Here is an 11,705-nt window from a genome sequence, read left to right on the forward strand (position 1 = left end):
AACCCCTAACCTAACCTAACCTAACCCTAACCTAACCTAACCTAACCTAACCCTAACCTAACCCTAACCCTAACCTAACCCTAACCTAAACGCAAGCTGTACGGTTGCCTACAGGATCTCATTAGAGAAAACGGAACCAGCAGTTACGCTAACTTAGTCGTTAGCATTAACAAACTGCTCCGCATTAGCAGAAGGGGCGCAAACAGCACGACCGCCCGTACGAGAACGAGAACCAAGAAGAGCTCCTCCGCCGTTAGTAACTCCGTAACAGGGAAGCTAACACTGCGCACTATGCTTAGACCAAACGCAGTTAGAGCAAGCACTATTCTACTCCCCTGTAATAGATACGCAGCTAGCGAAAGCGGTGAAGGGCTTATTACTACGTACGGCCTAAGCGCAGTTATTAGAGCACGGGGAAGCGTTAAGAGCACTACGGGTATAGATAACAAAGGCCTTAAGGTAAGAGTCGCGTCTAGTTAAGATTTGGCGAGCGTAAAGAGTGCTGCGAGCAACGAGAGGAGACCAGTTAGTGTTGCCCGGGCCCTAATAAGCGTCGTACAGCGAGTTTCCTACAGGACGAAGGAAGAACTTAGCGACGCGGCAGATAGGAGGCTAAGAGACGTAAGTAAAAGGACAGGAGCGGAAACGTTAAGCAATACGTACGGAAGCTATTAAAAGAACACGGCGAAGCTCGCTAGCAACGTCCCTGTCGAGGATGTACTAGACCTAGTAGTCGTTTATGTTAATAGGACTGGCGACGTTAATAACAGGTACTACAGCACTAGGGTAGGTACGAGTGAGCAGACTATAAGCGACATTCTGAATGTTAGCGGCAGCTGTAGCGTACGAGCTGTTAGCGTTACTACTAAGAGCGAAAGAGAGGTAGTTAACGCCGCTAGTAGCCTAGGAGCCACGGGCAGGAGGGGGAGCAGGAGCGTTCTTTAGAGGCATTGTAACAAGTTGCCGTACGAGGAGTTGTTGCAACAAGACAAAAGACTAAGAAAGAGCAGAGGTGTAGCTCTTATATACCTTAGGAGGAGCCCTAGATTCTACCTTTACTACACGAGCGGAATTAGCGAGGCCGACAATCGTACGGTAAAGGACGAATTCACCGCTGATAACCCCACAACTAAGCAAACAAAACGCAAGGCTAGGAATAGGTAGCCACCTGATTACCGGTCTCGTACGATAGAAACTAGATTTACTTAGAACTTAACTAGCCGTACAATCTAGGAAGAGGGAGAGGGGAGGTATTGTAAGGGGCTACGCCTAAGTACCACAAGAGGCTACGCCGAAGAATTTCCCGCTTATCTATCTTTGTATTAGCGTACGGAGGATAAATACCGTACGAGGAGGACGCTACTCTTCTTTTCCTTATCCTTCTTCTTCTGTACATAGGAGCAAATGCATACTCGTTAGCAGGCCTCTTTCCGCCTATAACAATACTAGAGTTGTATTCGATAGAGAGCTAAGCTCTAGACTACGTAGCTATTGTGCCGGTGCACAGGGTTCCCTAGTGCGTTTCTATTTAATTGTTAACTCTCTTAAACAATCTAACAGCGTTTTTGTAGCCGATTCTAGCGGTTTGTAATGTTGTTTCTAGAGGGCGATTTGCCGCAAAACCTCTCTAATCTTGCTAAGAAGGGCTAGAGGCAACTTGCTCTTCGGATTTCCCGCTTTAGTTAGCATATGTATTAAGAGCCCTTGTCACGATGTTCCATCACCACAGGATTCCAGCCACAGACTGGTGAGCCACCAGGAACCCTTCGGGGCACCGTCGGATCACACCAGCCACAATCACGTGACGTAGGTATATATCATCCCTCTGAGAGGCTTGATAGCTCCTCAAGGATTCGTCTCAATACAAGCCTATACCGATATCTCAGTGCCTGTCCAACTACTCCTCACAGCCCTACTTCTGTTGCTGTCTAAGATAAGGCTGCAAAGGTGCAAGCATGTTTGTGACCTACGCTTACGGCCTATAGCACTGACTCTAGCTATGGCTCCTTCGCCAGCGAAGTACTTAAGTCCCCTTTCTTAACTTCCTGGAGCGTTACAAAAATAGAACTTCTAGTTCTGTCTTCTTCTTGTGCCGTCTAAGCCTCGTTTTCATGTCTCTCAAGTTCGAACTTCTCCTAGCAGGTCTTTTCTCCATCACACTTCTACCAGCCAAAAGACTGCAGCAACATGCAACGACGTTCGTTAGTCGAGCGGTCCCCTAATTCCTCCTTTAAACCCGGAACTTTACTTAAGGAACGTAATTATTCTAGTCCTACAGGCAATAATGTTAATCCAGATACTAATCTGTTATACGCCGATCTATTTGCTGATGAGGACGACGAAGATGGAGCATATCTTTCCCCCGACAACGACCATCCGCCCGAGTATTACATTTAATAACTTGAGACCTTTAATAAAGAAGAGTACGTGAAAGAAGACTACAAAAAGAGCAGTACCTGTCTGCTGAATTACATAGAAGATCAGTAGAATCAGTACGTCCCCTGTTCCTATTGTAGTTTGCGCTAGATCGCACGGCCTAACTCTAGCATAGATGCTAGGGAAGTATACTAGGGAAACAACACTTTCGCGCCTACCAAACTGTATCGATCGCTACCCTATTTACATTCTTCGACTAGCTGCTTAAGCAGCGTAAGGGAAAACAAGGAAGAAGACGCTAAGGGACGAAGTCTGTTAGTTCTCTAGGGACGTATTAGAAGGTTTTCCGCTTAGTGTATAAGAGGGCAACTAGTACAAGACTAGATAGGAAGATCAGCCGAAGCATGCACAAGGTACCAAGAGCCGGCTTTCTAGTTGCAATCCTACATCAGTATCCATGTCTAATTTAGCCAACAGGTACTAAGAAAGCTAGCTAAGAAGCACGGGCTGAAGAAGATAGGTCGAGACAAGGCCTGCATGTATGTCGAGGACTTGGCCCAAGTGCTGCAAACCAACCTGGTAACCACCGAAAAGAGATATCCACACGGACGCTATAGGATACAGGCCCAGCTCTATCTGCAACTGGGTGGATTTACGGCGAATCGGCCTCAAGCTCTTCTCAGTCTCTGCTATCGGCACATAAAAGTCACGCTTTTACGGGATCCAGAAGGTGGCCCTCATCGAGTATTGCTTGAGTTCACCTTCGAGTTCACAAAGGAGTTCCTTGGTGTCAAAGACTTGTATGTCATTGTTATTCCTGTGATAGAACTTGTACGATCGCTAAGTATCGCCTAAGGAATACGTTCCCTCTTCCAGAAATCATGTACGACAAGACGCTCCTCTTTAGTCCACACGTCTTTCTCCTTAGCCTGCTATTCTACGATCGGGCGTTTGCAGCCTACAATCTAACCTCTCTAGAGGAGCTCAGCAGGCTCACAATTCCGCGAGGCCGCAATAAGCTACCCTTACGCCTAAACCATATGTTAGACGATGTTCCTGTGTTCTAGAAAGCGACGAGAACTGTGCACGGCTGGGATATCTCTCCTCACGAGCCCCTTCCCTACTCCACTCTGCTGCCATAGGTTCGAACCCTGGGCGAGGTCACGGGGTTTGCTCAAGTTACCCGTCCTTATTCTTTGAGATATGCCGGAGGGAAGGCGTTTAATGAGAACGGTAAGTCCTAGGACCTGGTCTATGCACGGTATATGTTGCATGATGTAGTATTAACGTAGTGCGTAGGCAATGTTAGTGAGGCTATGCAGAACCTGATGATGGGTCATGCTAGTATATCAACATTCTTAAAGCATTACCTCTCACGTCGTATCACAGTTGATACGCAGGCCGTCGTGCGAGGCATCTAGCCCCAGACAGCCTTCATGCGGGCAGCTTGTACTATGAGCCGTTCGATCGATCTTCGTCGGCCACGACGACTCACGCAGGAACAGTCTGCATCCGTAGATGAAGATCCATCCGTTCGCTTCCTACTTGACCGACGAGACCGACTGAAGTGTAAAGTACCGAATGCAACCAAACACCCCGAGTACAAAACGCTTGTCTCGAAGATCAGCCAAGAGAGACAGCGTCGACGGCACGCCCTTCTTAAAGCCGTCAAGGAATGCTGGGAGTTTAAACAGCCTGTGCGTGATGTCGAGAGGCAGCTTGCTGGTTTAGACACTATCGATGATTCGGAGCCGATCCATAACATTATGCTCCCAGCTCAAGAAGAGCTAGCCAACTCAATCCTGTCGAAACCAGGGACCACTATAGAAGAGGAGACGGACAGGCGTAATGGGGCCATTCGTGCAGTTACGTTGTACTGTGGCATCGAAGAGGGGGGGATGTACCCGGTTCAAAAAGCGGGTCGAAGCAGGAACATTGCCTTACCCACCAAGAGCCAGCTAAGGTACGACGAAGAAGCATTAGAAGCAGCCAAGGTCTTGGTGTACAAGGACGAAAGACCAAAGATATGTTTCCTTTGCCTTGGCAACGAAAGACTGCCACTGGCACAGCGCATACATTCCTTCAGCACCCCAGGTGATCTCACCAAGCATTTTAGACGGAAGCACTTAAAAAACATTAAGAGTAGCTAGGGTTTTAGCTGCAATCTTTGTAAAGTGTTCCTGGCGGACAAGAAGCACTTACAACGACATGCTGAAAGAATTCACAGAACTACATCTCCTAGGAGTTCCTATAATCGCTGCTAGCATGTAGGATATAATTTAATACCCTTCCATGTGTGGCGGAAAACTCTGCGTAGCGGCATACCGGTGGTGCTTCTCACCACAACAAGGTCAACCACAGCACAGAGGCGCAGAGAATCTCAGGATAGAGTCCTCAATGTCGAAGCTTTCTTTGCACTTCATCTTGCCGCCCGTAAATTCCTACTTGGCTGGCAATACCACAATTCGCTGCCAGCATATACTGCGACCTCGGATGTGCTAAAGGTTCAACGCACGTATCTAAGAATCAGCTAGGCTACAGAAAGATATACGAAGAGTGTGTCCTGAGCAAAATACTACAGCACTATTTGTTATGGAAATGTTACGCAAGTCTATTGCTCTGCAGAGCAGAATTGATAATCAAGGCGCGCTGCAGTCAGGCTTGCAAACAGATAAATCAAATCAAATCTGACCTTCAATTTGATTTGATTTAGATAGACCCATGGTCGATTTGATTTGATTTGATTTGATCTGGATTGATTTGGATCTATTTGGATCTATTTGGATATTTGGATAGCCCCACTTCTCTCCCACGAGGAGATGCATTAAGCTGCTCCTATAATATCTGCTTGCAGTCGGCCTCTCTGGGCTGTAACCATGTGTCCTGCAAGGCTGAATATTCGCTCCGGCTCAGACGACATCGCAGGAATTAAAAAGAGATCGATTGCTATCCGTGACAGACGTGGATACTAGCGTCTTCGGAGAAGCTAATACTGAATCGGATCATCTACTAAGCAGTCGCCTGGATCGGCAGTGGCAATCCACGCTGTGTACTCATCGTGCGTAGCTGAAGGTAAAGGTGCAGGTTGCGTGGTGGGCTTTCTAATAGACGCTATAAAGTCATCTAGGTTAGTAGTCTTCCTTGTAACAGTAGGCTGCTCAGGTATCGTATCCCGCTCGACAGGGAGGATGCGATATTCCTCCCACAGTTGTTGCACGGCTGCCTTTCCTCTCACTAGCTAATCAGGATAATTAGCCTATTGTGACTTAACAGTTAACTACTAAAAGGCGGGGTAGAGGACAAGGGCTGCGAGATATGCAGGACTGTCCTCAGTAAGAGTGTAGTATTAGTCTAGCTTTATCTAACCAAGATTGCAACTAATCTATAAGTGTAGTTCTTTATCTCGTTTATATTGTATCTTTAACTCTTCTAGATACTTTAGAAGCCACTCTATTGTTAGCAGAACCTCCTAGACCGCACCAAATTTCCCTAAAAAATATAAACACAAAGTTAAGCGGCAGGAAGCTAGATTTGGCTCACCTTCTTTAGGTCGGCCTTTAAGGCGCTTAGTAGCTGTCTTTAGCGGCTTTAATAGAGCTAGGTACTCCAAAATCACTAACCAGTCCTTAGCAGACATCTTATCGTCAACAATCGCAGGCTTCTTTCGGCTCTTCTTAGGCATCAGCTTTGTCCCGTTCTGAGTCCTCCTAGCCACGTACTAATTCCACTCCGTAGCTTCTGCCTAGACCATAGAGTCGAGCGCATTCCGAAGCTAGTAACCCCGTTCTATTATCGCCTTAGAGGAGTTCCAGCGGGTAGCGTTATCCGTAATCACATTGTACGTTGTTTTGTCTTTAAGATTTAAGGCGGTGTTCTTAATAAGCTGGAGCTTATAGAGCTTCTCTATGCGCTGTCCCAACCTTTGCACCTAGTGGACAATATTGTGCAGCTTGCCAATTAGGCCCTTCGACCTCTAGAGCTTCATCTCGTCTTAGACCTCTTTGTTAGCTTAGCAGTCCTCCTTAAAGGCATCAGCGTCCGTGCCGAAGAGAATAGACCAGGCGACGAGGTTAATAATATGTCCACAGCAACGAAGCCGCCTGTGCTGCTTGTCGAAGCCGAACTCAGCGCCTAGGTCTTCAAGGCAGGTGTTATTATTCTCCGCATTATCTGTGACGAAGTAGCTAATACGATCCTCTAGCCTATATTCGTAAATTATTTCACTAACGCAGTCTGTAAGGTTCTCGCTACTGTAACGACCCTCAATTTGTAGCAGGCCTAGAAGGAATGTACAGAACTTCCCTTCGTCGTTAAGAAAGTGCATAGTAAGACTAAGAAGGGACGTAAACTTGCGGGAGGTCCAGGCGTTAAAGGAAATATTAATCCGGCCTAATAAGCAGCTAAGAAGCTCTGTTATAACCCCCTTATAGCGATTAAAGGACCGTACAATCTATTCCTGCATAGTGCTGTGAGTTAAGAGACTCCCTAACTCGATAATCGCACCGTTTACGTATCCTATAAGGTCTCAGAAATAGGGACTTTTAAGCTTGTTAAACGGCACATTGTCGCAGGCCACCTATTAAATAAGCAAAGCTTGAAAATAAATAGGATCGAATGAAGCTATAAAAGCATTCATTAAAGCCTGGTCCTTCGGCTGATAAGAGTCCAGGTCTGCCATGTCAAAAAGCGTGCGTTGTTTCTTCCTCTTTAGCGGCAGTTGCCTATCTTTATTAATTCAGTAGACACTTTCTATATAGCTATTTACTTAACTTGTAGATGCAGAATCGTATATGTGCGTAGTTGTAGCCCTCTTTCGATAACACTCCTTACAGAGCTAGGAACGTCGACCTGACCCGGCTTTCTCGATGTCGTATCCATGCTCCCACACCCATCCCGTCCGCACCCTCCTTCTATGCTTACGCATGCAATAGCCTAGAAGGCGGCTCCAATCGATGCCTTCGTAACTAGTGTAACCGACCGCAGGGGGTGTGTCTCCCCTCCCCTCTCTACTAGGCTCAGATAGGTTAAAGTTAATAGGGCTGTTAAGGTTGCTGTAAGCGGTAGAAGGCGCAGTAGAAAGGCCTGCTAATGTGCTGTTGGCGTTAGGAGACTGCGCTATGTCAAATGCTAGCGAGGACTGTAGACTTCTAGACTAGTTACTACGCTCGCTGCTCAGAGCGACGGTGGAGTAGAAGGATAGATTCGCCGAGCTACTCTTCGCGCATGGCCGACACAGGCTCAACATATGTTCCATAGTTAGTAACCGTGCTTGTAAAAAGCAAGCCTACTATGCCCCTAATAAAAAGCAAACCCGCCGTACGGTACGCAAACTGGCTGGCTCAACTAAGCAGACGGCGGACAGTGATTGGACGAGTCCTTATCTGCGGGGCTTATCCAAATAATCAAATATCCAAATAAATCTGGGCGTTGCAATTTGATTCGATTTAGATGAGGCTTACCCCGATTTGGTTTGATTTGATTTGGATAGATTTGATTTGATTTGGATAGATTTGATTTGATTTGGTTAGATTTGAATTCGATTTATCTGTTTACAACCCTGCTGTAATGATGGTGCATGAATCCGTATCAGCGAGTAGTAGAAGCCAACGGCTTACAAAGGCTCTTAAGACTGCAACAGAGCGGTGTAGTCGCAAAAGGAAGTACATTCAAACAGATAGAGCAGGCGAGGTGGTAGACTTGATAGCTAAGAAGAAGGCTTGTAGTGAGAAGGTGCGCTCACCGAGACACTGCAGAAACCATAGGAATGCATAATAGTGGCGCTTCTGGAATTATAATACGGGCTTTAGTACATCTTGTGCAGCGTTTTGGTGTTGGGTGGAGTAGTCGTGATTTGGTTAGGTGCCCGCTTGGAGGTAAACCGCTATTGGGTAAAAATCAAGCAGAAAGGCTTTCGAACTCCGAAACGTTTGAGCAAGTCAGCAACTGAGGGAGTAGTCGGTTGATTGACAGGGTCTATCATAGTGAGTGAATATACATATCCTCCCGTTACATAAGTAGTGGTGGAACCCTAAGCCCCTAAGGATCCTCGATGGCTTATAAGCACAGCGTTAGGTACTTGTAATGAGAGTAACGTAAGAATAGAGCAGATGATCAAAACGTTCCATGTGCAACAAATGAGTGGTGTGATGCAAATCGTAAGTAGACTCTTGACCCTCAGTTTCATCCAAGCAATAGTTTCCAGTTAGCCAACTCAACATACTTCCTACTTTCGCTCTGAGATCGAAGTAGGGTTCAGACGCACTTGCCACTCTTGCACTTCTCGCCGCTTGGACACTTCTTGCCGCAGTCGCCGCAGTTGTTGTCGTCGTTGTCGGTATTGCAGCACTTGTCGCCGCACATCTTCTGGCCAGAGGGACAAACTGGGGCGCACTTGCCACTCTTACACTTCTCGCCGCTTGGACACTTCTTGCCGCAGTCGCCGCAGTTGTTGTCGTCGTTGTCGGTATTGCAGCACTTGTCGCCGCACATCTTCTGGCCAGAGGGACAAACTGGGGCGCACTTGCCACTCTTGCACTTCTCACCGCTTGGACACTTCTTGCCGCAGTCGCCGCAGTTGTTGTCGTCGTTGTCGGTATCGTAGCACTTTTCGTTACAGCATTTCATGCTTACAACTGTCTTCAACGGACCGCACTTATAGCAGGGGCCACCGCCTTGGGCGGCGAGGGATGTGCAGTCCTTGCCAGGATTGGCATAGTTGAGAGAACACCATTGTGCACACACACTGTTACCGGTAGAGCCAGGCTCCGCCCATATAGTTGCAGCTACGAACATAAGTCAGTGCTTGTAAGAGAATATCTCTACGACATGTGTGGGGTGTTACCAGAGACGAGCAAGGAAAGCAACACAATTCGGACCATTGTAAGCGGTTGGTTGTGCAAAGTTTGTGTTAGTGCGGTAGTTGTAACTCGCTATTGTGATATGGCAGCGGAAGTATGGCTTCTTATATATCTATTGAGGACCAACTACTTTAGCCTAGATGTTGAAGGAGGAGATTTACTTCTACGCCATACTAAGTCATATCTGTTAAAGCCTCAAAGCCACTATGATCTGCAGGGAATATCGATTCTCGCGTAATGATTATCATACGGCAACTGGTCCCACCTTTATATGTCATATTCGCAGCCGGCATGCGAATACTTTCCAGGCTCTCCCTAGAATGCGGCATAGGCAGATACTGGCTCCGATTCGTGGTTGTAGGCTCCCCTGCAGATTTGCCAAGAAGCAAGCTTACTCGAGTAATTTGAGTCGCCATAAGCATATGTAAAGCGCACAGCTGGCACTCCAGAGCTAGTTTCTCCCTTTCTCTCTACACGACCATTACATCACAGTCTGCAATATTTCGGCATGGCTATTGTTCTATGTCCACCGGTGTGGACAGGAAATACAACATGTTGAAGTGACTACGCTATGCGATCCAGTTTGTTTGTACTATAAGCTATGATGCATTAGCTCACTCGTAGATCCTAGTTAACTGTCCGCTCTAGTTGTGGGGATGCCAAACATCCGTATAATACAGGCCGTTCGAGCGGGTGATCAGGGTGGCACCTGGACCGAAAGTGCATGAAGACCTACTAGTTGAACGTGTCAATATGAGAAAAAAGCCACCACCATCAGCTGCAACACAATGACCTACAGTCGCCCCCACAATCGTCAACGGCGTGGTTCTAGGACAGCCTTCTCGCTAAAGGAGTCTTGACACGGTTAGTAAAAGAATTTCCCACTGACACATGCAGTGTCCGATCAGCGAGCTGATTTGAGTTTCCTTAACAGTAACCTGCAGCAGTTTGAACTACTCAAATTTTTGAACCATCTTCCCAGTTTTGAAGTGTATTCTGCATTAAGCGATGGCGTCTTACGCGTATCCGTATGACAAGTCTCAGCGCTCTATACTCTCAGGCACCTTTCACTAGCTCATTTACATTTTCCTGTCTTGGTAGTCTCGTTCTCCGCTCAGGTATTTGCACCTATATCTTCCGGGGCTAATATCACGGTTCTAGAAACAGCAGGTATTAGGCAATTGAAATCAGGTTCACTAAAGTCAAATTGAACTAAGATGCGTGTTTCAACAGTGGGAGGACAGGAAGTGTTGACTATAAAGCTGTTCTGTTACTGTATTCGTTTGAAGAACTACCATATCGGTCCGTTTATACACAACCTCACTGTACTAACCTCACTCTACTGCGACAGATAACGCCTGATTAACTATACAATCTTGACCACAATTGCCTAGTATCAGAATTGAGATGAAAGGATCTGGAAAGCTACGAAGGGAGCTTTTGTTAAAGCGCCTGTTTGCCAAGGGTCTACATTCCTTGCTCTACGGGTCTAGTCCTTCACAGTAGTAGGGTCTAGAACTTGTATCGATTAAACTTGCTTTAAGAAACATTGTTATCAGGACCAGAGACTCAAAGACCACAATCTGTCTCTGATGCTCCATGGAGAAGAGTGTGAAGCTGAGAAGTAGACTAGAGCGAGCAGAGTATACAGAGTGCAAAAAGACAGAAATTTCTAGCTCTACGCACGTGCACGGGATAATTGGACAACATGTGGGTATAAGTGCGCAAAAACTCTGTGGTAGTATGAAATATTTTCTTGTTCAACCCAGTTGTGAACAAAGGTGGTTGAGTTGCGTCATGGAATTAGCGCAAATTACTCGCTTAGCTGCAACTTTAGTGACGTGGAACAGTTGTGGGGATAACACTTCCCCGCCTTGTGGCGTTCTACGCTTGTTTGCAGTTTGGCCAAGATCGTTCAACCTATCACCGGATCCAGTTTATTCTTCGGTACTATTGCGTCTAGAGCTTTAGGCAATGAGGATGCTCTGACGTCAAAGCTTTTACTGAATGCTCGCCGAACACCCAATACGGAGCACAGAGTAGCTTTCGCTGAGATAAGCTCAGCTGTGTGGCCAGCGATCTTTACGCGAAGCAGCTGCTCAGGGGCATCAGATTGGAGCGGCTTCGCCACGACTTCGACGTTGCGAAGATTGGGGTCTTGCCGCTTAATTATTGCAGATCATACAATCGACTCGAAAGGCACTTCAGAGCCGCTGGCATCGCGATTGGATATGTGCTAGGGTTGTGTGAATCTACGCTGGTGGATGGGTCGGGTCGGGTTGGGGTTGGGGTTGCCTAAATAGGTAATGACTAGCTCAAACCCAGCCTAGTCATTATCTATTTAGGCAACCCCAACCCCAACCCGACCCGACCCATCCACCAGCGTATGTGAATCTGGTACTGAATAAGCAGTAGTGACTAGCTTACTAGCAAGCAAAACGTCGACCCCACATTCACCAGTCGGAATGCACA

The 11,705-nt window shown here is 46.9% G+C and overlaps 1 protein-coding gene across 1 annotated transcript; it reads right to left on the reverse strand.

Moving 5' to 3' along the window:
• Window positions 1-8,628: 8,628 nt before the first annotated feature.
• ALTATR162_LOCUS31 (uncharacterized protein) lies at window positions 8,629-9,254 on the reverse strand (the record flags this gene model as incomplete). Its single annotated transcript, XM_043307624.1, has 2 exons — window positions 8,629-9,158; window positions 9,218-9,254. 2 exons carry the CDS (start codon window positions 9,252-9,254, stop codon window positions 8,629-8,631), a joined length of 567 nt encoding a protein of 188 aa, XP_043163559.1.
• Window positions 9,255-11,705: the final 2,451 nt, after the last annotated feature.

The sequence above is a fragment of the Alternaria atra genome (assembly GCF_907166805.1).
Source record: "Alternaria atra isolate CS162 genome assembly, contig: 12, whole genome shotgun sequence".
In the NCBI taxonomy this organism is placed as follows: Eukaryota; Fungi; Ascomycota; class Dothideomycetes; order Pleosporales; family Pleosporaceae; genus Alternaria; species Alternaria atra.